The sequence below is a fragment of the Amphiura filiformis genome, chromosome 16 (assembly GCF_039555335.1).
Source record: "Amphiura filiformis chromosome 16, Afil_fr2py, whole genome shotgun sequence".
In the NCBI taxonomy this organism is placed as follows: Eukaryota; Metazoa; Echinodermata; class Ophiuroidea; order Amphilepidida; family Amphiuridae; genus Amphiura; species Amphiura filiformis.
Window position 1 is genome coordinate 49,448,075 of NC_092643.1, and position 27,342 is coordinate 49,475,416.

Below are 27,342 nucleotides of genomic sequence, written 5' to 3' on the forward strand. Positions count from 1 at the left end.
AAACTTAGGTCTTTTGGGGAAAAAAATCCATATCTTCAATATGAAAGGTCAAATTTTTCAATTGATCGTCGGCTTTTCCTCCCAACTACATACACTTTAAAATATATCATTAGATTTATAAAATTTACTTCGAGGACTGTTATATATTTAAAAAATGTGAAAGATATCAAATTTTAATAATTTGTCATAAAATTTGTATTACATCGTGAATTTCAAAAAATGAAAATTATTTGATATCAGAAAGACATTCTTCGTATTCATAATGCAATTCGATATGTCTCATGTGCTCTCATGTCCGGGTCTCATGTCCCACAAAAATACTGTCGAAACGCTCAAAACGCTCCTTCCAGATCCCTTAACTTCACACAGATCATTTTCCTCATGTTTTCGGGCAACATACACGGAGCTTCATCCGGGCGTTTCATCTATTGGGCGCTTTAGGTGAAAAAGTGGCTGTAGTGGCAACCCAAGTCTGCGGATGTGAAAATGTTTACTCTCTACCACAATTTTAATACATAGGTCATGGTTGAAAGCTTTCAGTGCAGTTAATCATCATTCTAACCCGTTCTGGGAGTTCACTTTCAATGAATACCTTTGATATTTCAATTTTCCAGGACTAACCACCCGGGCTAACCACTCACCGTCAAACGAAATCTTCTGCATATCTCTGTGGTAGAATTCTCCGATCATCACCTGACTCACCCCCTTGGCCGAAAATTAGGGAATTTCCCGGGAACGGTAACTGCACGAAACTTTTTGAGGCCGGAAGTTTTAATTAAGTTTTAATTTAAAAATGTTCAATTTTCCCTCCGGTACAACGTAAATGACGTAAGACTAAGAAACCTACTCCCAATTTCAGAAAAATGCAACCACGTTGCGTTGTTAAAACTTTTTTTCAATTCATTTTCGATTGTGATTGGTGAAATAGTAGTAGTACCATGAATACAACCCACTTTTATATTTTCATCTCATGAATAACGTTACTATTTTGTTGGATTCTTTCCCTGCTGAAAATTCAAATTAGTACATGCTATATAGTGCTATAATAGGAGCACTAAGAGGAGAGCATAGATTTTCTTGAAAGTATTTATCTTGTTGTTATTTTTCATCATTATGTATGAATAAGAGGCATTGATTGGTTGATTGAGTGATTTAGCAAGTGTGTGATTGGGTGGGTGAATGAGTTAGTGAGTGAGTAGATGAGTAAGTGATTTTGATGTGGGTAATAGTTATCCTTGCAAACTTTGCATGCACTATAAAATTGTGCAAATCATGTTAAAGTTGCCGTTGTTGCAGAGTAATGCTAATTCTAGGCTATTGAGCCATTTCAACAGCACCCCTCCCCTTTTGGTGGAAAATGTCCTTGAACTTTGCACAGTGGTTCAAAGTTCAAAGTTACTTAAACTTGCTTGTCATCCATTGGTCATGCATAAGGATTAAGAAAAAGTATACTTTGGCAGCTAAAGGCCTGGGCAAGAATGAAAATTGCTTTGATTTTGTTGAAAATGATCTCAAATTATTCATCTTGGTGCAAGAAATCAGAAAAAGAATAGTAACCGTAGAACTCTCTGGAGTGTTTTCTATCTTTATTCAGGTAACACAACAATAAAATTGACAAAGTCAAAGTGACTCGATATAGAACTCAATCAAGTATACTTTAAAAAAAAAGTGCAAAATAGAACCTTTTTTGTCCCGTATATAGCACCCTTTAAAGCAATGTTTAAGTTTGATAAAGAACCTTGCTTGAAAAGTTCTTTAAAGAACCATAAAGATTTAAATAGGCCTAGGAACTTTCTAATTCATTAATTCAGGGACTCAAAACAAAGTTAAGAAAAGTGAAAAGGAGTATTAACCCTTTATGGTTCTAAAAAAAAAAATCATTTTTTGGTTTAAGAAACTTTTTTGGTTCTCCTTTAACCCTTTAAGGATTCTTTCTGACTGGTTCCTTAAAGGTTGTTTATAAAGCTTTATAAGAGTCTACAAAGAACCATTTTCATGGTTAAAAAACTTTTTTTTTTGTTCTACAAAGAACAACAAACAAATAAAAAGTGTGATGAGTCTCTGAATTCATTAATGTTCTTCGCCTGTCATCCCTGCCTGTCATTTGAGTGAAATAGCGCCCTCTTATTTTGGAAACTCATGAATGAAATAGCGCCCTCTTACGTTTGTTTATTTTTGCATCACTTTGTTTCTGATTTACAAGCTGGGACACCACAAATACACACAAAAAGCTACGCTACGCAGAAATTCGGTGAGTTGATGAATTTGGTTTTCTTGCAGGAATAAACATTATCTTGTGCATTTCAAATGTGTCCTGGCCCGTGTACTTGTTGTTCACAGAAATGTCAGTATTAATAGTAAAGCTTACTTGATATCGAAAAAAGGTTTCCGAATTATGCATGTTTACACATCCATGCATCACTCACACGTGCACTACTAGCTCGAGATACTCTGGCTAAAATACAGGTTTATATTTACTATCTAACATTATCTTGCTGTATTTCAGCTTGAGCGCCATATGTAACGCTTCCGTTTTTTTTTGGAGAACAATACTGTTACGTATTAAGACGAAGAAGAAACCCGCCCCGGAGCCCGCCCAGGCCGCCCCTGTTCTGTTGATTTATCCTACCATCATGCCAGGCAAACCTCAGTTAACACATTAATTTTGCTAGTCAGCCAAATTCGCCGACAATGTCAATGCACATTTACATAGAAATTTAAAAGAACTGGCCGGTCAAGGAAACCTACATAAATATGTTTTCTATACTTCACTTGACCCAAATATATGATTTTTTATGGTGATAAGACAATCGCACATGGAATTTTTGAGGGATTTTGATAGCAGTTCCATTAACAAAAGCTGCTATCATAATGAGACCATGGAAGAAGAATAGAGCATGAAGTGCGATGGAATTGCAACTCCGATGTCGATGTGAGGTCAGTGACGTCAACACTTGCAACATGTGGACGTCCCGGTGGACGTAGATGGCAGCAGCATTTTTCTGTCATTAGCATAAGTCTCCACAGCACTACGCAGTACTATCGTAGGTGGCAGCAGCATTTTTCTGCAGTTTTTAGTAGGCTATCAGCACAGGGTAATACACAGGGAAGCTGGCTGTCGCCATCTTTTTGTATTAAGCTAGTATAGAAGTTGCAACGGCCTGATGAGACTAAGATCTAGAAACACCCCGAAATGCCGTTTTGGGGAATTTTGCTAGCTGAATCTTTTTGATGAAAGTCAATCTTTGACAAGATGTAAAGTTATTGTAACTTTGCTATGGAAAGTGCTATGAAAAAAAGGTTTTCAGTTTTGGCTTTGTTTACTCAAGCCACAAGGGCTTTAATTTGATAAGCATACCTACTCATTATTTCATTGTACTTATTGCAATTTGCCTCCACACATTACGTAATCAACACAAAGCTTTTGTGAGGACTAGTGAGTGGATAAGAAATTGACAGCGGAGGATACGAACGACATATCGATTTTTAGTTGTTAATCATGAATATTGCTGAAACGTTTTAATATTTTACTCACTGCATGGTATTCCGCAAGCACCATGACAAATTATGCCATATTTTTCCAAAGATCATCTCATATGAAGTCAGGGGTAGCATTAAGGCCCGAAAGTCGGGGGTTGTTTTCCCGTGTTTTTCACTCCCAAGCTTGCAGAAAATCCAAATACATGGGGTGAAAATTAAATCTCGGGGGTGAAAAATATTTTGCAGTGTAGTCAGGGGTAGGAGTAAGGTCCAAAAGTAGAGAGTCAGAGTTCACCCCGAGCTTGCACATATTCCCAATATAGAGGGTGAAAAATTAATATTTTTTAAATTTGGGGGGTCATTCACCCCCGATCGGGGGTTAACGCTACCCCTGTATGAAGTAAGCTGAATGCGATCTGTACTTTTGTAACATTCCGATCGCTTTTGATCACATATTTATCGGCGAATTTGCTTGAAAACATGTGAGTTCCATGTTGTGTAAACATGTGTAATACAATGCAATTTGAATGCGCAGCAGATCTATAGAAATAACGTGGCCCGGTTTTATGCAGAATTAGACCACGTCTGACGTGCACCATTTCCATATCTTCTACTTCTACAACGATACTCGACAGAATCCGTAAGTCAGGATTTATCTACAACTACAACTACAAGGATGATGGAGGTCACGTGCGTGGATAGGCAGCTGCCACCATACCGCAGAATGTAGGCATGTTACCTAATTTGGGTCAATGCTATACTATTGTCATGTGGTGCATGAGCGACCGAACTCAAAATTAGCGCAAATAGCGCAAGCATAAAAGAGACTTCACGTGTAAAATGAGCGATGTCACCAGGTCAGAAAGCTGTACCAGCGTCAGCTGAATTCGAGTACGCTTGAGAGCACAGGCATGGAATCAATACACTGTTTTACTTTTACTAGTTTTACTTGTTTGTTTTTTTCGAGCATACACGAGTGTAAACACAGGATAAACAATCACGCTAATCAGTAATCACAATATCAACACAATGTTTTTCTATAGACACTACAGTACCCATATGGTAGGAAAATCACGGGTCCTCATATTTTGCGAGTGTTTGACCCGTGGACCAACCTTATTTCGAGGCCTGTCTTAGAGAAATGGATGGATCCAAACCCCTGCATGCCTCTGTAATGTTTCATCTGCTTTATATACTGAAGTATCTCAAAGGGCTGCCTCATGTATGTACATGATCCACCAGTGGAGCTTCTGCGACCCCTACGCAGAACTTCCGATAGTGGATTAACTGCGCACGGTGGACGCAAAGAATCCACTGACGGATTTTTGGCGACGCGTCTTGCTGAAACAACCCTCCGTATATAGGCGCCCGTGGGGTATTTCTGCGCCACGGTCGCAGCAGGGTTGCAGGGAATCCACTGACGGATTTTCGGTGCACGGTTTAAAAAAGAATAACTTAGAAAGTATGAAATGTATATATACAGAGCAAGCACCATGACAAATTATGCCATATTTTTCCAAAGATCATCTCATATGAAGTCAGGGGTAGCATTAAGGCCCGAAAGTCGGGGGTTGTTTTCCCGTGTTTTTCACTCCCAAGCTTGCAGAAAATCCAAATACATGGGGTGAAAATTAAATCTCGGGGGTGAAAAATATTTTGCAGTGTAGTCAGGGGTAGGAGTAAGGTCCAAAAGTAGAGAGTCAGAGTTCACCCCGAGCTTGCACATATTCCCAATATAGAGGGTGAAAAATTAATATTTTTTAAATTTGGGGGGTCATTCACCCCCGATCGGGGTTAACGCTACCCCTGTATGAAGTAAGCTGAATGCGATCTGTACTTTTGTACTTCCGATCGCTTTTGATCACATATTTATCGGCGAATTTGCTTGAAAACATGTGAGTTCCATGTTGTGTAAACATGTGTAATACAATGCAATTTGAATGCGCAGCAGATCTATAGAAATAACGTGGCCCGGTTTTATGCAGAATTAGACCACGTCTGACGTGCACCATTTCCATATCTTCTACTTCTACAACGATACTCGACAGAATCCGTAAGTCAGGATTTATCTACAACTACAACTACAAGGATGATGGAGGTCACGTGCGTGGTGGATAGGCAGCTGCCACCATACCGCAGAATGTAGGCATGTTACCTAATTTGGGTCTATGCTATACTATTGTCATGTTGTGCATGCGCTACCGAACTCTAAATTATCGCAAATAGCGCAAGCATAAAAGAGACTTCACGTGTAAAATGAGCGATGTCACCAGGTCAGAAAGCTGTACCAGCGTCAGCTGAATTCGAAATGCACGCTTGAGAGCACAGGCATGGAATCAATACACTGTTTTACTTTTACTAGTTTTACTTGTTTTTTTTTTTTCGAGCATACACGAGTGTAAACACAGGATAAACAATCACGCTAATCAGTAATCACAATATCAACACAATGTTTTTCTATAGACACTACAGTACCCATATGGTAGGAAAATCACGGGTCCTCATATTTTGCGAGTGTTTGACCCGTGGACCAACCTTATTTCGAGGCCTGTCTTAGAGAAATGGATGGATCCAAACCCCTGCATGCCTCTGTAATGTTTCATCTGCTTTATATACTGAAGTATCTCAAAGGGCTGCCTCATGTATGTACATGATCCACCAGTGGAGCTTCTGCGACCCCTCATAGAACTTCCGATAGTGGATTAACTGCGCACGGTGGACGCAAAGAATCCACTGACGGATTTTCGGCGCACGTGCGCTGAAACAACCCTCCGTATATAGGCGCCGGTGGGGTATTTCTGCGCCGGTCGCAGCAGGGTTGCAGGGAATCCACTGACGGATTTTCGGCGCACGGTTTAAAAAAGAATAACTTAGAAAGTATGAAATGTATATATACAGAGTGAGTCAGAAGTTAGAACGGTGGAGTATTTCTGCGCGGTCGCAGGGAATCCACAGTCGGACTTTTCGGCGCACGTCGCAGAAACTCCCCTCCGTATATAGCTCGGTGGAGTATTTCTGCGCACGATCGCAGGGAATCCACAGTCGGACTTTGGCGCGCGTCAGAAAACTCCCCTCCGTATATAGCTCCGGTGGAGTATTTCTGCGCACGATCGCAGGGAATCCACTGACGGATTTTCTCATGCGTTTAAGAAAAAGGGCAGAAAATATGAAATATTATTTATATTTTTATAAACTTCTGACTCTAAAAATATAGGCCTAAATAATATTTCTTACTTTCTACCTTTTATTATCTCTTATGAAACATTCTAGAGTAGGCCAATATTAAATCATAACGATTTAAGAAAAACGTCTTGAAAAATCCGACTGTGGATTCCCTGCGACCGTCTTGAGAAATACTCCACGAGCTATATACGGATGGGAGTTTCTGCGCATGTGCGCCGAAAAATCCGACTGTGGATTTCCTGCGACCGTCGCGCGCAGAATTACTCCACCGTTCTAACTTCTGACTCTGTATATACATGTCATACTTTCTAAGTTATTCTTTTTAAAACGTCGCCAAAAATCCGTCAGTGGATTGACCGTGCGTAGAAATACTCCACCGGCGCCTATATCACGGAGGTTTGTTTCAGCGCACGTCGCCGAAAATCCGTCAGTGGATTCCCTGCGACCGTGCGCAGAATTACTCCACCGGAGCTATATACGGAGGGGAGTTTCTGCGCATGTGCGCTGAAAATCCGTCAGTGGATTCCCTGCGCCTATATACGGAGGGTTATTTCAGCGCACGTGCGCCGAAAATCCGACTGTGGATTCCCTGCGTCCACCGTGCGCAGTTAATCCACTAACGGAAGTTCTGCGTAGGGGTCGCAGAAGATCCACTGGTGGATAGCTTACATAACTCGCTGCCTTTTGTGATTTTTTTTTTTTATTATTGTTTGTGTTGAGATACATGTATGAATTAACTTTGTATTAATTTGGAGGTATTTATTATCACAATATTACAACATGTCCATTCATGAAAGAAAGAAGCATGCTGAAATATAAAATTACAATTTGCAATAAAACAACGATGATGCAGCAACAAGGCAGCCTTTTGAGATGTGATGACAATGTTTCAACAATTTTTAATCCAACTTTGCTTTGTGCAGATTGTGTGGATACCAGCAAATACGGATTCCAGTCATGAGTGAACAGATAGCTGAAAAACCTGCTGAAAAGGTAAGCAACTATGATAAAAGAAGCCATTTTCCTTGCTCTTCTTGAAAGTATCAAAAAGTGGACTTTTAAGTTACCATACTTACATTATAAGTCAACATCATTGGACTTTTGGGTGTAAAATAATTTCACACTTTCGACGTAAGCCCACATGTAAAGTCAAATAAGAAGCCAGTTGACTATAGAGAATGCAAATATTACAATATTAACCCTAACGCCCGAAGGGCTTTTTGGCAACTAGAAGGGAAGCTAAGGGAGGAAAAAAGAGAGAAAACAAAGAAGGTGTTTGCTCTGGGTGGGATTTGAACCCGAGACCCTTTGCATGCCAACCACTAGGTCGTCGACACTTAGCCACAGGTCATACACTGACTGGGCCAGTATAAGGATGCCTTTATATCACTTAAAGGGATTGCGTCATCACATCCTGTGGGATGCATGCACACAGAGTGAAGTTGTTTGTAACATTTTGTAGTATTCAGGCCGGTTACCTTTCAAATATGATACATTCCATACTGACATATCGTCAATTTGAACAATAAACAGAAACAAAATTATCATTTCTTTTGACAGGTTGAGAGTGCATCCACTCAGGACACGGAACAGCATGGCAACGTCGTAGCTAAGCATTACAACGATCTCAAAGAATCAGGCCTTGAAGAGCGCAACAGGAGTCGCATAGTCCACCTGCGCAACTTCAACAACTGGATCAAGAGTGTATGTCTGGCAGAGACGCTGCGTGCCATACGAGATCAGAAGGGATCATCTCACAGGCTGTCTGTGCTGGATCTGTGCTGCGGTAAAGGAGGGGACCTGCTGAAATGGAAGAAGGGCAATATTTCAAAATTAGTGTGCGCAGGTATGTGGCATCAGTGTTATCGCAAAATGTATCATAATTTATTTCCAATGCAATCTCAGTTTGTCAAATATTTTGTTATTCAAACGTAAATGAATGATTGATTGGTATTAAATTAACTCTCTCCATGCGGGTGTCGACTGCAGACGACAAGTTACAATTTTTTGTGAAAATTCAAAAATTTCAGAATTGTACATTATCATATCCATATTTAGAATCAGCATGAAAAATGGATTAAAATGAGTACAAACAAATCAATCCTAGTATTGGTGCAGCAGTTCTTAAGATAGCTCTTGAAATTTTGAGAAAATATTTCAAAACTTTTGATCTTGAAGCCTATATGGCTAGCATGCATAGCATTAACAGTGAGAGTGAACCAACTGACAGCCTCATCCTCCACTTTGCCACATAAAAACAGATTTTGTTTCTCATAACACCAGTTGGTCTGGTCTTGGAAGTGTTAGGTTCAGAATTTATATGGATACCATCAGGGCTGCTTAGATCGAGCACATTTCCTTGTTAAATTGTTGACAATTTATATCCTGGCGTCCACCCACCTCTGATCACTGCATGATAATATCAAATCTTTCTTGCTGTCCTAATACATTGAGAACTTTACATTGTTGAGAGTATCACATAAAAACTGGTTGAATCCAGGATTTTTCTCTGAGTATTTTCTCAGGACCATGATAATGTGGACGGGTAGCAACCTGATATTATTATACACATATCAGAGGTGGTTGGACTGGATGTGAAATCATCTGAATAAAAAATAAATTGACAAGCAAAAAAAGAAAGGAAAAAAAAACAGAAAAAAAGATATTAAAAAAAACCACACATCCCAGAGCCCTGTCACCTTGAAATGAGGCTAGAATATTATATCCATCATTTTATTCCAGGGATTAATAGCGACTGCTATCTGTGCAGTACGCGCGTGCGGTACTGCACACTTCCGCTCACAGTCCGCATGCGAACTGCACCTTCCGTCACGCACTTCCGCATGCGGACTGCACATCCCGACGCGTGCATTCCCGCATGCGGTGATGCAGGTCGGGATGTGCAGTCCCGCATCGTGATGCAGGTCGGGATGTGCAGTCCCGCATGGGGAACTGCAATATTTTGGTGCATTTCCGTTAGGGATGTGCAATATTTTTGGGTTTTAAGGGAACTGCAATATTTTTGGTGCATTTCCGTTAGGGGATCTACAATATTTTTGGTGTTTATCCGCATGGGGATGTGCAATATTTTGGTGCATTTCCGTTAGGGCATGTGCAATATTTTTGTTTTGTTTTCCGCATGGGGAACTGCAATATTTTGGTGCATTTCCGTTAGGGAATGTGCAATATTTTTGGTCTTTATCCGCATGGGGATGTGCAATATTTTTGGTGCATTTCCGTTAGGGTATGTGCAATATTTTTGGGTTTTTTTCCGCATGGGGAACTGCAATATTTTTGGTGCATTTCCGTTAGGGGATGTGCAATATTTTTGGTGTTTATCCGTTAGGGTATGTGCAATATTTTTGGGTTTTTTTCCGCATGGGGAACTGCAATATTTTTGGTGCATTTCCGTTGGGGGATGTGCAATATTTTTGGTGTTTATCCGCATGGGGATGTGCAATATTTTTGGTGTTTTTCCGCATGGGGAACTGCAATATTTTTGGTGCATTTCCGTTAGGGGATGTGCAATATTTTGGTGTATTTTCCGCATGGTTGTTTGTTTTTGGTTTTATTTGTTTTTTATTTGTAGGCCCTGCGGCGTAGAAAATATTATCACATGCATATATAAGGCCTACTATCGTTTTACTTTGACTATTAGCCTATTGTGAGTTTTGCTTCATTTGCTGTAATTAAAAGAAAGTGTTATAAACTTTAAAGTCTAGTATTCTCCCAGGAGTATTCTACGAGTTTTATTATATTAAAATATTATTGCACGTAAGCTTAATGATAAGTAGCTATTGTGATGAATCTATTTAGTGACCATTGTAATAAACTTGACATTGTGTCCATTTTATTCATGTTAGAAGCTGCCCAAGCGGAAATTTCTCAAGTGGATCAATTTACGCAGATCTCAAACGATGCCCATGAATAACAGCGGCGAGATCAGAGAAGGGTTTTTGATGTTTACTGAAAAGGACATCTAAAACTGAGACGAAATAGGTATTTTCGTCTCGGATCTAAAATATCTAAATTAAGGGAAACCTAAGGGGGGTCGTACAGGCGTCAACATTGGGGGGGGGGGATTGTATGGAACCCTGGCAAAATATTATGGGGTTTAGCCTTAGCCCCTCATCCCCCGGGATCTACGCTTATGGCAAAATCTGTTTTTTGTTCGCATTACCGCATGGGGAACTGCAATATATTTGGTGCAGCTTTACATGCGATATCATGATATAGTAAAAGCTATATTAAACAAACCATACAACGAAACATAGAAACATTACAAACATTTCAAATTATTAAATGATGCTTAATCGTTATTCTTTATATAATATACAGGGCAAAGAAGAATTATGCATCGCACACTAGCACATTTAAACATGAATTTACAAATGGAAACATAACATGCATATGCAGACATACCAGCCTAAAAACTATAACCCCTCATTAAAGCTCTCATAATCATATAGGCCTAATGGTATAAATTATAATATGCACACATTAATAGACAAGCGGCTAGGGGACGAGGGGTAACCTTGTCAATCAAATACTTCATCTATTGTGTCCAATACTTAATCCGATATAAGTGATCGATGTATATCGATAAAAAATAGGATCAAGATCATGGAATTAAGCTATGGTGGCGCGCTTTAATACTTTATGAGGTGAATATTCAAAAACATTTTTGATCACTTACTGCAAATATTCTCAAACTTAGGGCTAAACATTTTTGATAACTTACTGCAAATATTCTCAACATAGGGTGACAAAATATTTGGCCAAAAATGTTTGCAGAAAATATTTTCAATAACATTTTGAAAACATACAAAACGTTTTAAATGTTTTCATGACCTTTATTTAACCCGACATTTATGTTATTAAAACGTTTTTACCAACACCAAAACCCAAAAATATAGGCCTAACCTGTTAAAATATAAAATTGTGTACATATTTTAGGCCTGACTCTGCCGACCTTTGGAGAAGACTTTATTTTTTAATTACAACAATGAAACTATATGCAGAAATTTCGAACAAGACTTTCTTCTTTAAAAATTTCAATAAATGAAACATGTACAACATACTGTAGGCCTACGTATCCGGAACTGTGCATCTCGTCTTGCATTCCCTCATCATGCGGACATGCGAAAAAACATGTATATCCGCATGCGGACCTGCACCAAATATATTACATTCCCTTGCGGACATTCACATTAAATGCATGCGAACTACACCAAATATTTGCACGCGGGCATGCGAAAAGATATGTTCATTACGCATTCGAACTGCACCAAATATTTTGCAGTTCCGCATGCGGACATGCAACAAAATAGGTATGACAACACATTCGTAGGCCTACACTCGTGGTGAAAAATACGTCAGGCTCTTAGGTGTTTTTACTTTTTTTAGTAATTAGTTTTAGACAATCAATGATCGTCGCATGTAATTAATGTCGCATTTTTGTATTTAAAAGAGAGTCTTGTCCGAAAGGTCGGCATAGTATAGAAACCTAGCTAATAGTTATTGTATAAAATTAATTTTATTAAAATCAAATTCACACGCCTCTTTAATGATGACTATTATATATTCAACTTGACATTGTGACCACTTTCTATTAAAGTTCCAACGGAGAATTTCTCAAGTGGATCGATTATCAATCAATTTACGGAGGATAGTAATTTAATATAATTTAAATATTGCACATCCCCATGCGAAAAACACCAAAATATTGCAAATCTCTAGCGGAAATGCACCAAAATATTGCAGTTCCCCTCATGGAAATACACCAAAAATATTGCACATCCCCATGCGGAAAAACACCAAAAATATTGCACATCCCCTGCCGTCGAAATGCACCAAAATATTGCACATGCCCTGGCGGAAAAACACCAAAAATGTTGCAGTTCCCCTAACGGAAATGCACCAAAAATATTGCACATCCCCTGGCGGAAATACACCAAAAATATTGCACATCCCCATGCGGAAAAACACCAAAAATATTGCACATCCCCTAGCGGAAACGCACCAAAAATGTTGCAGTACCGCATGCGGGACTGCACATCCCGACCTGCATTACGCATGCGGGAATGCAGGTCGGATGTGCAGTTCGCATCTTGGACTGTAAAACGAAGTGTGCAGTACCGCACGCCGTACTGCACAATTCCGCGTCCCAAAAAATAGTTCATTATTCAGTGCATCCATGTTTGTGTGATTGTTTCAGACATTGCTGGTGTATCAGTAGATCAATGTAGGCAAAGATATCAAGAGATGGAGAGTAGAAATAGAGGAGGTGCACCATCATATACAGCAGAATTTATTACAGCAGACTGCTCAAAGGTAGGTAGGTAGATCTAGGTAGGGTCATCATTTAGTAGACATTGCTGGTGTATCGGTGGATGTAGAGTAGAAATAGAGGAGGTCCACCATCATATACAGCAGAATTTATTACAGCAGACTGCTCAAAGGTAGGTAGGTAGATAGGTAGGGTCATCATTTAGTAGACATTGCTGGTGCACCGGTGGATGAAGAGTAGAAATAGAGGAGGTCCACCATCATATACAGCAGAATTTATTACAGCAGACTGCTCAAAGGTAGGTAGGTACATAGGTAGGGTCATCATTTAGTAGACATTGCTGGTGTATCGGTGGATGGAGAGTAGAAATAGAGGAGGTCCACCATCATATACAGCAGAATTTATTACAGCAGACTGCTCAAAGGTAGGTAGGTAGATAGGTAGGGTCATCATTTAGTAGACATTGCTGGTGTATCGGTGGATGAAGAGTAGAAATAGAGGAGGTCCACCATCATATACAGCAGAATTTATTACAGCAGACTGCTCAAAGGTAGGTAGGTAGATAGGTAGGGTCATCATTTAGTAGACATTGCTTGGGGTATCGGTGAATGGAGAGTAGAAATAGAGGAGATCCACCATCATATACAGCAGAATTTATTACAGCAGACTGCTCAAAGGTAGGTAGGTAGGGTCATCATTTAGTAGACATTGCTGGTGTATCGGTGGATGGAGAGTAGAAATAGAGGAGGTCCACCATCATATACAGCAGAATTTATTACAGCAGACTGCTCAAAGGTAGGTAGGTAGATAGGTAGGGTCATCATTTAGTAGACATTGCTTGGGGTATCGGTGAATGGAGAGTAGAAATAGAGGAGATCCACCATCATATACAGCAGAATTTATTACAGCAGACTGCTCAAAGGGTAGGTAGGTAGGGTCATCATTTAGTAGACATTGCTGGTGTATCGGTGGATGGAGAGTAGAAATAGAGGAGGTCCACCTAGTGATGTGGTCGGCACCGTTTTTTATTGTCGACATGTCGATATAATTCGTATACCGACGTCGACAGTGTGTCGACATAAAAAAAATTCTAAAAAAAAAAAAAAAAAATTTATTACAGCAGACTGCTCAAAGGTAGGTAGATCTAGGTAGGGTCATCATTTAGTAGACATTGCTGGTGTATCGGTGGATCAATATAAACTAAACATTGGTTGATTGATTTAGGCGCTTCAAGCCAGTTGTCAATCGTTCTTGCCAATATAAAACATGTATACATGAGAATAGCGTACAAAATGATCAATGGCTAGAAGAATCCTTCTGAGTTACAAACTTAAGATATCATAAAACTGCACTACAAGTTCACCATCACACATGACACCACAAAAAATGTTATCACTAACATGGCAGTTTCTTTCCTTGTTTCAGGAGCGCCTTGCTGAGAAATACAAAGATCCTGATATGAACTTTGACCTTTGTTCCTGTCAGTTTTCCTTCCACTACTCATTTGAAAGCCAGCAACAAGCTAATATGATGCTAAGGAATGCGTGTGAGAGGTTAAAACCAGGGGTTATTTTGTAGGCACAACTCCAAATGCTTATGAACTTGTGTAAGTATATCCATGAAGATGACATATAATGAATATCGACTGCTCAGTGGCAGAAGTGGGTAAGTGCAATAGCTGCCCTGTGAACATTAAGGCAGTTTACTCACAGTATATTGTACTCAGGTACACATGGCAGCTATTGCACTTACCCACCTCTGGCACTGAGCAGTCGCTATGTGACATAATCTGTTTGAGGCCAGGAGGCGGTAATTTTGAGGATTAACCTTTAGCCATAGACCTTTTCAAATTAATTAGTTCTGATTAAACCCGAAGCATGAAATAATTTCCCGAACACTTGCGTATAAATTGGTACCTCTTATGCATCATGTGCAGTACGGAGTTCCAATGTGTAATAACAGATGAAAGACATGATCAAACCAGGGGCCTATTTCACTAAACGCATCTTAATGGAACAGTTCTTACGAGTCAAAAGATCGGTCGTACACTAAGCGGGTCTTACTCACGTCTATCTGAGTTTGTGTTTCACAAAACTGTTCTTAGCTAAGTCTTGTCTCGACGATATCTGAAATAATTTAACTCCATGAGTTTGAGACTACGAGTCAGATATTTGTGACCTTTGACCTCATCTAAAAGTTTTGCAGTCTGGTCGACTCGAGTGCTGCTGTCTGATCTGACTACTAGAATTGTACTGCTTTTGAGTTGATTGCCTAATAACAGAAGAGAATGGGGAAGGTATGATATTATTTACTTTACGCAAGTTAATGTAGATATAGTAGAAGACAGTTGTGAGAAAAATGACTGTCAAATAGTAACTTTGTTTCGATTTTAAATGTGTGATCTTGGTGATCAAAAGTTTAAGCTTATTTACCATGCATGTTTACCGTACCGATACTCATTGCATGCATGCAATCCATGCATGCATGTACCGATTGTACATGGCCCTTCGCATCTAGCCTTTGTATGGCGAGCCACAGCGATCTGACTCACGTGACATCATCATGCGCTTCGTGCTGCGCGAAAGCTTGGAGCTGGTATTACCGATTTTGCATGAAGCTCTTTTACGTCAGAATTGAAATAGTTCATGTAGTTAGGCCCTATTTAAAACAAAAATGTTGGAAAAAATAAAGCTTGTCCGATGGAACAAAAGGTATGTTTGTACAGTTGAAAACAATATGGGGTTCCCCTCAGTCCGAAACACCATCAGTCCAAACCACCGCTAGTCCGATTTTAGATAAGGGCTAAAGGATAGGGTTAGATTTTAGGTTAATACATGTAGCGTTATGCACATGTCAACGTATTCCCCAGCCCTGGGGACCCGGTACTGGTGGGGACTTCCCCGGCAGCGTGACATCCCCGGCACTGACCTCATTAAAGTTAGGGACAGGCATAAAAATTTCAAATTAATTATATTAACATGAATTGTTGTTTATTGGAAGAGAGAACTTCTCAGAAACAATTTGACACCAAAACCAATCTTCTACTGTATTGCTAAGTGAAGTTATGACGAAATTACTGTCGGAACATTGGGCCATTTTCTCTGATAAGACTTACCATAGGAGTGCATGGGGGACTTGATAATTTTGTGCCCCCCTGTCAATTTTTTGTTTTCACTGTAATTTAATCTAATTTTTGTTGAATATTATGTATGTTATCATTTTCAACACATCTGTGAAATTTTGTATGAAAATTCAAATTTTAAGGTGGTAAAAAAGTGATTTTTGTGCTAATTTTGGTCAAATTTTGCCATTTTTCGGCCATTTTGGGTCCATTTTAGGCCAAAACAATTATTTTCCCCAAGCGATAACAAAAAAGTGCTTTCTCCTAGCAAATAAGTAAACTGGAATTGTTATGTGAAAAGGATGAAAGTTTTGTCAAACCATGTTTCCCTTTTGTCAGAAGATGAATTTTGGGTCAAAATAGAATTTTTTCCCAAAAATGGCCCTTTTGACCCCTTTTTGACCAAAACGGTGATTTTCACCAAGGCATATCTCACCAAAAAAATATTCAAAAGTGAAGACAATGTTGCATTCTGCTTCCTAAAGCTTTGAATCTGTTGTCAATGCAAACTAGAGCATCTGAAACAGATTTATTTTGGTTTTATTCATCATTTTCTCCAAAAATGGTGTTTTCAGTGGCACAAAATGGCACAGATTTACATAGGGCTTTATTATCAAGTAACATAAGTAGCGCCCTCACACAGATGTGCCTGTCCCTATTAAAGTCCCTGCCTACGGGGCATAAATTTTCTGTACATCCCCCGCTATGACTCTGCCCCTGCTAGCCGGGCTACAGCAGTAGTCAGTATGACAATCCCGCACAATTCCTTTCAGGACCCCATGGGCGGGACTTGTGTCAAAACAATGTACAATCCCGGCTAATAAACGATGCACGGTATACGGAAATTTCTTTGTTTGTTTGGGTTTTTTTGTGAAATGCTACTCAATTTTGAAATAATATCATCAACACATACCTAGATAGAAATATGAAATATATAGACCTATCCTGATCCATCACAAACTTTTTCATCTATTAATGTCAGCAAACCATTCGATGACTAGCAACAGGAAAGTTATGAATCTTTTTTACATCAATCTCGAAGGACAATTTCCAATGGTAGTAGGCCTACTCTTAAATAGGTATGTTCATAAAATTTTGAAGTTCAATATTTTTAGCTGAAAGATCTTTCATTTGAAAGAGAATCAAATTACCTAAACAATAAGGGGTCAATCATGTTTCTAGTGCATAGGCCTATACTTTTGAAGTTACAGACAAAAATGGTGTCATCAAATTGTTCAAAATTTTGTGTGTGAAATTGTGACAGCAGGCACATGTAAAATGTACACTACTGTATGTGACCCCAGATGACCTCCTATTCTTTATTGTAAGAAAGCTGTTTTGGATGGCCTTGATTTACACACAAATTGCTTTTATGCTTTAACGAGTGTCCACTTGGTGGAATATAGATTGCACTATGTGATAGCTTATGAATCCATTATTATGCCAGTACCAACATAAGTCATCATCACTTAGGTTTTGGTTGTCAAAATTAAGTTTAGTAATTTTTTCCATTGAGCCCTATAGTAAAGCCATTTTTGGACCGTACAGGCACATTCCACTTCCCTATGGACGAATAGCGCCACCTATAGTATGTGATGTGAGCCTGACTATCTTAAATGGTCAAACACAAAATTGCGAGCCCTATGATTCTCCAATGGCGAATCACTTTCAGCCATCTTGGACTACTTCAAGAACAGTACTGCCGCCGTGTGACGTCAGGGGGCTAAGGGGCTTAATAAGCGGAATGAAAAGCAACCATGAATAAGATGCACTCTCAAAAATTTAGGGATGAGTTTTTGTCGGGACGATTGTATTAAAAGTAATTTCATTTGACACAATGGATTTCAGTACAATTATTCAACTTTTGTGAATAAAACTTCAATTTTTTTTCTTGGTTTATTTTTAGCCGAATGGCAAGCATCGGTATTTCACGCAATGCGCACAGCAGCTGTCACAGTCACGCAAAATGCTATTTCTTACTATTTTTGTATGTATTTTAATAACAAGCTTTTTTATAACCAAACTTCTACATGCAGGTAGGCCTACTATTATAAAACAGGGCGTGATTTGTTTTAAAAACCGGCTCGCCACCTGATGAGACCAGTGTATTTTTGTGTCTTTATTTTGTACACAGCAAGACATCCGTTGTAAAAACATGCAAAGGCCTATGGAAATATTCCATCAACCACCCAAGCAGGATTTTCCTCTTTAGGCCTAGATACCAACTGCGAAAGACGGTAAATCGTCGGAGGAAAAAAACATAGGCCTACTCCCATATTTTACATCTTTTTCCCTACAAAATACTGAAAATCCGTATACTACTTGGCATGTCTGGATCATACAGTGTAATAAAATCGAGATCAGATGGTGCCGGCAGCTGCAGTAGGCCTACTAGAAAATACTTGTGGTATACTGATGTTTTTTAAATGGTGTGACTTCTTCATGAAAGTCCCGCTATGTCCCGGCAGTCTTGCGGGAAAAAAAGTGTACACCCGGCAAAAGCCCCGCTAACATGAATGATTGGCCCGGTATAGCGGGTATGATCTACTGTACATCTAACTTCCCAATATCGGCAGCAAGTGTGATCCAATCATTTTATTTATTTGCCAAAACGCCTTGATTTAAATCACTCCGATTGAAATCATTGATTTAAATCACAATTTAAATCACTTGATTTTTTTTTAAATCACTGTTTTAAATCAACTTTTTCCATTTTTTTACCATTTTTGATACTTTCTTAAATTGATTGTTTGAACATTCCTAATATTTCTTCATCTTTTGGATACAATTAAAATACCTCTATGATGTCAATTTATCTATTGCCAAAAATTCATCTGCAAGGTGCAAAATTAAACGGGTTTTTCCCCCTATATATTCCCTCAGTATCATTGGGGCAGCTATTCATTATTTATGTTATAATTATCTATTATTATATCATTTTTTAAATTTATTTCTTTTATAAATTTAAATTTCAGGATAAGAGAGCTTCAGAGTCAGACAAACAGGGCCATGGCAAAAGAATCAAAGGGAAGGATTATAGCGAGAATGAAGTTCAGGCGCTGTTGAAATTTGTGAAAGCAAATAAGCCTTTGCTTTTTGGCAATGGTGGGAAAGGTAGCAGCAAAGAGGAGAAGGTAAAAGCAAGGTATGTGCATATTTATAAATGTACACTTGGGTTCATCATGATGAGACCTGTTAATTTGAAAGTGTAATTTAAATTTTCTACCAACCATTGTAAATGTGTTCCACTATCCAAATAAATGACTCATGCCAATATTTGGTGAAATCCAATTTATTTCTATGGATTTATTTAAATATCATAATGCCGATGCCATTCCCACCTCCCTGCATCTAAGATATTCTAGCGGGGGGCAGGGGTATAGGCGCCAATTTTAAGGGGTGGGTAATTGGGTTCAAACAATATGAAAAAGGGGGTCAATGGGTGTAATATGTTGAAAAGGGTGTCATTGGGTATAAAAAAAATTTGAACATATTTTGGGACACCCTGTATTCCGAGATTACCAAACAGCTGTGATTTTTTTTTTTTTCCTGAGTCAGTTGGCTCCCCCTAACCTCTAACCAAATCAATGTTGTTTACTTTCAGTTTATAACTGCAAGTTAGTAATAAGCAATGCATTAAATGACCCATTTTTTATTTGAATTTTTTTTATTCCACCCTGTATAACTTCAAGGTCACCCTGTACAGTGAGTTGAAATGTGTATATTTAAATTGCTTTTGCCTTCAGCTTTCCAAAAATGTATACTTTTGCTAGTTTAGGGTTGATAGTTGTGGAGATATTCTAATTTGAAACTTGATTGGTGTAAAAATTCATAATATTTGTGATGTAACGCTAAGGGTGGCGAGTTCAAAACACGTGGCCATATGTGAAGTTCCCACTTTCCAAACACTGAAAATTTTGTTAAAATTACAAAAAGGACCATTTTCAGCCTAATATTGGAAAAATTGACAAAAACATGCTATATTAACCGGGGCTATTTTAGTCCATGTGAATTTGAAAGGGACATAGATCAAAAACTCAGGCTCACAGACATTCACCATCATTAACTTTTTTGTTCAGAATAATTAGGTTGACATAATGACATATTTTTTAAATCAATAAAATATATATTTTTTTCGCCATGCAAAACTTACATTTTTAGCTCAAAAATAGCCAAAATAGCACAAAAATATGGTTTTTGCCATTTTTTATATTTTAGAGTTGTGCTGTGACATTTTTATTCACCAGTGTTAGACAACCATGTGATATGTAACATCTACAATAGAAATGAAATTTCTACTCAATTTATTTTGAAAGTTACAGCTAATTTAATATTTGACATTTTTTTTTTTTATTGGACAATAATCATGATAACACATTTTTAACCCCAAATAACTCCTAAATTAGTAAAGTAAAACATGGGAACTTTTTGGATATTAATTCAGACATATATTTACTCTTGATTTGTTATGTTTTTATGTTCTGCCCAAGAGTGGACTACAGAAGTGAAAGATAAATGCCCATGTCTCATAGTCTAATACATGTATGTAAAGAAACTATGTGTTGTGTTGTTCTTTCCAGAACATGGAAAAAAAGCTGCGATAGCTTTGAGAGCAGTTAGGGGGCCCAGAAAGAGACTGGCAGAAGATTCAAAAAAGTGGCGTGATTTGGCCTTTCTAGGAAGAAATTACAAATCCCCAGTGACAGGTAAGTTCAATATAATGTGTGAACAAATTCTATGGTTATATATGGAATGTTATGAAATTCAATGTTTTGTAGTCAGGTCATGCTGAGGTCAAGTGTTGAAGCTTGCCGAAATGAGCTTAAACTTTGTGAAGATAATCTTTTGATATGAGTGGACCATAAAAAATGAAACTGTGGTTATCTGAGGTCATAGACTAAGAGGGGCTTAATGTATAAATGATAGCAAGTAAAAAAAGTGGGATCATGTGGGCGCACTAATTCAACCGAGGTCAAATTTCATACTTTGTGCAACACAACAGTTGAACAGTGGAACTTTTATCCGCAATAAAATGTGCGCCAACAAGATCCAATCTTGTATTTTCGATGATAGGTTATCCCTGGATAATTATCCCGAGATAATCAGGTTGTTTTTAATGGTTGGGGGTCAAATCTCATGCAGAAGTCATCAAAACCAGAAGCCACCACTTACATTCATGGCTCTTGATCCACAGCAGCTCTAGTTCTCTTTGACATTTGGGGAATGGAGATTGATATTGGTACAGTGCACAGTGTAATTTACCCATTACCAACTTCAGAAGTAATGCACCATATTGCCTTAGCTCCAAAGCTGCAGCACCCATATTTATCCAACAGTCAAATATGTTGAAAAATCACCCATGGACTATCATGTTCATTCTTTTTCAGGTTCAAGACATAAAGAGGGAGATTAAAGTGGAACTGAAAACAAGTAAAAACAGACTTTTTTTGTAACAGTTTAATCAGTATAAGTTACAGGTCCTTTAGAATAGTCTCAGTGTGTGGCAGTGTGACTGGAAGCTAACCAAGATTGACACAGGGTCATCATCATCATAAACATTTAAAAAAAAAGGTGTGGGTTTTTTGTATATTTCAGGAGGTGGACCACCATTGGCTTATAACAAGGTTCTAGAAGAAGTCTCAAGTATACTGCTGTGGAAGCTGTACACGGTATTCTTCCTGAAGATGAATCCATGACTGATTCACAGGTACTTTAACTTTGATCTTAAAGGACAGGTCTATAGCAAAAACAACATCATATCATTGGCAAGCTAATATTATGAGGACAATGAAAATGACTCCTTTTTTGAGAAAATAAGACGTTTAAAATTGATATTCTGCAAAAACAACTTAAGCGGTGAGTTCCTTGAGCGAGACAGATTTAGCCTAGAAAACCAGTGACGTCATGAAATGAGATGTGCCCGCTGTGAGAAAAGGGACTAAACGCTCTCGATGGACAGAACGTATACTGTTGCTGTTCACAGAAAAAAATCCAAATTAAGTATTACAACTTTCATGGTTTTTAAACATACGGATAAAATCAGCCACTTCTTTTTTATATATTAGACAATTGTGATATTACAATTCATATGTATATCAATATCATGAGAAATATTAGGCCTAAAAAATAAATACATAATTTGAGCTTAGAATTTCATCTGAGACTAGCATATAAACCGTGTCAGTCCACAAACTCATGTATCTGATTTCCCTATATATTGCAATGATATAGTTTCAGTTGGATGAAATATTACAAAGCAAACGCATAGTAACAATTACTGTGTGAGCTTTGTTCCCAAAAGAGAACAATAAGCGTGCATATTGTTATGCAGCATTGTTATGGTAAGTGATAGTACAACTCATTGTTGCTAATGTCAAACTTGTCAAAGTGATTGTGATTGTATGATGAGAGCACGATAAAGTGTCCACTTCATTTACCTACGTCATAGCGCTAAAACTACAATTATCCAGAGATAAAAATGTTATCCTGGGATAACATGATTATCTCGGGATAATTATCCCGGGATAATATGATTATCCCAGGATAAAATGATTATCTCAGGATAATTGTAGTTTTAGAGGAGAGCGTGGCCTAGCGGTTAAGGCCTAGGACTGTGAACCCAAGGGTCAAGGGGTCGAATCCCAGGTCCGGCTCTTTGTGTCCTTGAGCAAGACACTTCACTCTACTTGCTTAGTGCTTCGGAGGGCACTTTAAGCTGTCGGTCCGATGTACATGCATATTTTCTCACATTAATGTAGTGTGCACGTTAAAGAACGTCACAGGCTATTCGAAAAGAGCAGGGGATCATCCCGGTCATGTTGACTGTACTTCAAAATACGCTCATCTACTCTAGGTTCCAGAGTAAAAATTAGTACAGCTTGTCTGTGCGCAGAAAAGCTTGATAATACTCATACATATGAGGGAGGCACTTATAAGGAAGAAGAAGAAGAAGATAATTATCCCGGGATAATCTGATTATCCTGTGATAACATGATTATCTCGGATAATTCTCCCAGAGATAATCATGTTATCCCAGGATAATCTGATTATCCCGGTTAACCTGATTATCTCGGGATAATTATCCTGAGATAACCTGATTATCCTGGGATAACATGATTATCTCGGATAATTATCCCGAGATAACATGATTATTTTCCAACAAATAATTGTTACATGTCACCCATGAGGCTCCGTACATATCAAACATATTGATATTTACCAGTCCTCGAGGTAAACTTCATAAATCTTATGATATGGATTTTCTCCCAAAACACCCAAACAAATAAGGCCTTTTAGGGAAAAAATCAATATGAAAGGTCAAAATGTTCAATTCAACAACTCTTCCCATACCTTTGCACAGTAGCCAAACGTTGATGAATCCACACTTTTCCAGTCACTTGTGACACAAACTCAAGTTAACGGAAGCGCCCATATGTGTTACGTGTTTGTCACGCCAGGAACTTGCTTGGTTTACATTTTATTTGTAGTTTCATTGTTCAGTGATATCAACAGAGAAATCACTGATTTTCTTGTAGGCCTAAGGTTGAGTGGCATGAAATAATCATTCTAGACGATCTTTAGCTTCTTTTCGTTGTGGGCAGGGATTCAATCATGTATTATAATATCGCAAATTAAAAAAAAAATTAGTTGATATCAGAAGGACATTCTTCGTACTCGCGAATACAATTCGATATGACTAATGTGCTCTCATGGCCAAAAAAAAATACTGTCCAATTGCTCATACCAGAGCTTTAAGCAAAAAATTGCTTAATTTTCATGAAACAATTTGTAAAATGCTGATAATCAATGACAATTATAACTTGGCACTATCTGTTTACGGCCTGAGTTTACGGTCATTAGGTGAAATTGTTGGGCCTCTGCCCTCGGAAAAACTACCTTGGCCCAAACAAACCGCTTCAAATGTCCTGCAATGACCTCAAAATAGATAGCGCATAGTTATTATTATCACAATAATTGTTTCTCTTTTAAAATTTTTCTTGCATATTAAAGGAATCTCAAAGCTCCACAGAATCGGTTCATATACATGTAGTGCCAACTCAATCTACAGTACCACCAACTCAATCTGGGAAGAAGAGGCGGAATGAGGATAAAGAAGAAAGTACATGTAGCAGTAGCACACCAACCAAAACAGCCTCAATAAGGCAGTGTGAAATACATGAAGAATTGTTAAATATTGAGAGGGCTAAACTCGCTGTCAGTCAGCAATCAGCCAAGAGTTTAAGTACCATTGCTGAAGTGCTGAAGCAGATCCATAATGATCTTAATAATCTACAACCTTCAGCCATGGACTTGTTTAATTCAATGCAGTAAATAAATATATAGTATGATTGGTATAAGCTGGTACAGGGTGTCCCTGAATGAACTGTATCGTTGGAAACCTAATTGTCTGGGTATTTTAACGCATACAACTAAACATAACTAAATACTTGGTGTGGTTGAAGAATAAATCGGCTATCACATACCTTTTGAATTTTAACAATTGACCATATCGTTCTTGAAATATAATAATTTTACGACACTCCCTCATTTTCAAGCCTTTCCACGGATTAAAATAACACTCGATGATCTATTTTCAGAGGCCATATTGATTTAATAATTCATCTCAAAGCCCCCGCACACATTAGTAAAATTTCCTGTTCTTTCATGTAATTCCGGCTTGGTTGAGTAAACTTTTTTTTCCACTGTTTCATTTTTTTTTCAATCCGCCACACACAAATCTGTCAGACGTCAAAATAACCTAAAGCGTAAATCTCAATAAAAATATTGTCATCTTGACCACAGTGCAACCTACTTGAGAGATGAAAAGGTCTATTCTTGTCATAGATACAAAAAGTTAAAGTAAAACAACAAATTAAAAAAATAAATAATTAAAACTGCATTCTGTATTAGATTTTTAAATTGGGATGGGCTTTGAGACGAACTATTAAATTGAGATGGCCTAATCACTGTGCATCATCAGTGCATTATGCGCCTCTTGTAATTGATAGATAATAACTCCATGGAACAGTTGAAAACTAGTAGGTAGTTTCAGTAAAATTCTTTTATTTAAAAAACGGAGCGGTCAATTGTCAAAATTCAATAATATGTGATGGCTGATATGTTCTTCAACATCATCAGTTATTTAGTTACATTTGGATTATTTGTTAAGGGAACTGGAATGAGCGTTTCGACAACATTTTTTGTGGGACATGAGAGCACATCAGACCTATCGAATTGCATTCTGAATGCGAAGAATGTCTTTCTAATATCAAATAATTTTCATTTTATGAAATTCACGATATAATACAAATTGTATGACAAATTATTAAAATTTGATATTTTTCACATTTTGTAGATATAACAGTCCTCGAAGTAAATTTTATAAATTTAATGATATAGTCTAAAAGTGTATGTAGCTGGGAGGAAAAGCCGACGATCAATTGAAAATTTTGACCTTTCATATTGAAAATATGGATATTTTTCCCAAAAAGACCTAATTTTTTTTGGGTGTTTTGGGAAAAAAATCCATATCTTCAATACAAAAGGTCAAAATTTTCAATTGATCGTCGGCTTTTCATCCCACCTACATTTTAGGTAGAAATCATCAGATTTATAAAGTTTACTTTGAGTACTGTTAAATATCAAAAATATCAAATTTTTAATGATTTGCCATAAAATGTGTATTACATTGCAAATTTCAAAAAATCAAAATTATTTGATATCAGAAGGCCATTCTTCGTATTCAGAATGCAATTCGATATGTCTGATGTGCTCTAATGTCCCACAATAAATACTGTCCAAACGTTCATACCCCTTCCCTTAAAGTAGCCAAAATAATCAGTTCCTGACCATACAGTTCTTTCAGGGACACCCTGTATAATAATCTTTTAATGGTGCATTACGTGATCACCAGCTTCATCCACCACATTTTTTATACCATGGGGAAACTCTGGCTACATATAGTTTGGGCACAAAAATTTTCTTTCAGATTCATGCGTGTGGCAAAAATATGGTCAAGTTTATTTTATTTATTTTATGTTAACAGAAGGAAATTACAACACCCTAACAACACAAATGTTTTACTGAAACATTTAAATGTAGGGTTATTGGGTGTAAAATGTTTTAAAAACATGCTATAATATTTGTGAAAACTTGAAGCAAAATATTTCAATAATGTCATTTACATGTTGACAAAATAGTTTGGAAAAATGTTTGCCATGAATGTTTTACAAAAACATTTTCACAACCATGAATGTATAAAACTTACAAAAAACTCTATATAACCAGAGTTTTAAAGCCTCATTGTGCATTCTCATTCAAATTCAAATTTTGTTCTACTTTGCCAAATATTGTAAATTAATATTATCACTAACAACTGTCATGACATTTTTCTGGTCATTGTAAGCCAAACTATTGAGGTAAAATGAAAGAATAACTCACTGGTGAGTTTTGAGCCACTTAAAGACCCATTCAGTGATCCCAGCACAAGTGTAAAAAATTTAAATTTTTACAAATTGCTTAAAAGTGAAGGATAAATCATTTAAATTGTCATTTGGTATTTTTGAAATGACAAATTTGGCAAAAAACGAAGAAAGCAGCAGTACTGACGAAGTTGAAGCCCAATTCAATACATGTAGCTAATTTAGATACTGTCAGTATCTAAATTACAAATTCGTGTCTTATTTTATCTTAAATACACGGCTTTTGGCTGAACCATTCTGCATTTTGATGATTTTTACGATCGTCCGGATGAGCAAATCACTGAATGTGCCTTTAACAATGGGTTTCTATGTGGGATTTAAAATCATAATACACATCCCAGCAAACACAAAAACGTTTTAAAAACGTTTTAAATAAGTTATATTTTGGCTTTTGGTTTAGGTAAAAACGTTTTAATAACATTAAAATGTCGGGTTATATAAAGGTCTTGATAACGTTTTAAAATGTTTTGTATGAAAACACACTACAACAATATTTTGAAATGTTTTCAAAAAATGTTATTGTAAACTATTTTGCCAAATATTGTGTCAATACTTAAATAACATTATGTTAAAATATTTGAACCCAGCAAACACAGAAATGTTCTTAAAATGTTTTTTTAAACCTTTTAATAACATTTAAATGTCGGGTTATATAAAGGTCATGAAAATGTTTTAAAACGTTATTGAAAATATTTTGGGCAAACATTTTTGCAAAATATTTTTTCAACCCCAAAATAACATTCTGTTTAGAATGTTTTGTATCAAGTTTTCAAGAATGTTTTTGGAAT

At 37.4% G+C, this 27,342-nt stretch overlaps 1 protein-coding gene and 1 long non-coding RNA gene across 2 annotated transcripts in view; both read left to right on the forward strand.

Annotated features, from left to right (window-relative positions):
* Positions 1 to 2,163: 2,163 nt before the first annotated feature.
* The window catches only part of LOC140136144 (mRNA cap guanine-N(7) methyltransferase-like), a 37,287-nt gene continuing 12,108 nt past the window's right edge, over positions 2,164 to 27,342 (forward strand). The window contains 6 exon segments of the mRNA XM_072157849.1: positions 2,164 to 2,251; positions 7,587 to 7,656; positions 8,224 to 8,509; positions 12,881 to 12,996; positions 14,378 to 14,513; positions 14,516 to 14,558. Of these exon segments, the coding sequence (XP_072013950.1) occupies positions 7,621 to 7,656; positions 8,224 to 8,509; positions 12,881 to 12,996; positions 14,378 to 14,513; positions 14,516 to 14,558 (617 nt within the window). The 5' untranslated portion in view covers positions 2,164 to 2,251; positions 7,587 to 7,620.
* LOC140136146 (uncharacterized) lies at positions 15,167 to 20,718 on the forward strand. The gene is made up of 3 exons (XR_011856620.1): positions 15,167 to 15,248; positions 19,049 to 19,218; positions 20,654 to 20,718. It is a non-coding gene; the product is annotated as an uncharacterized lncRNA (long non-coding RNA).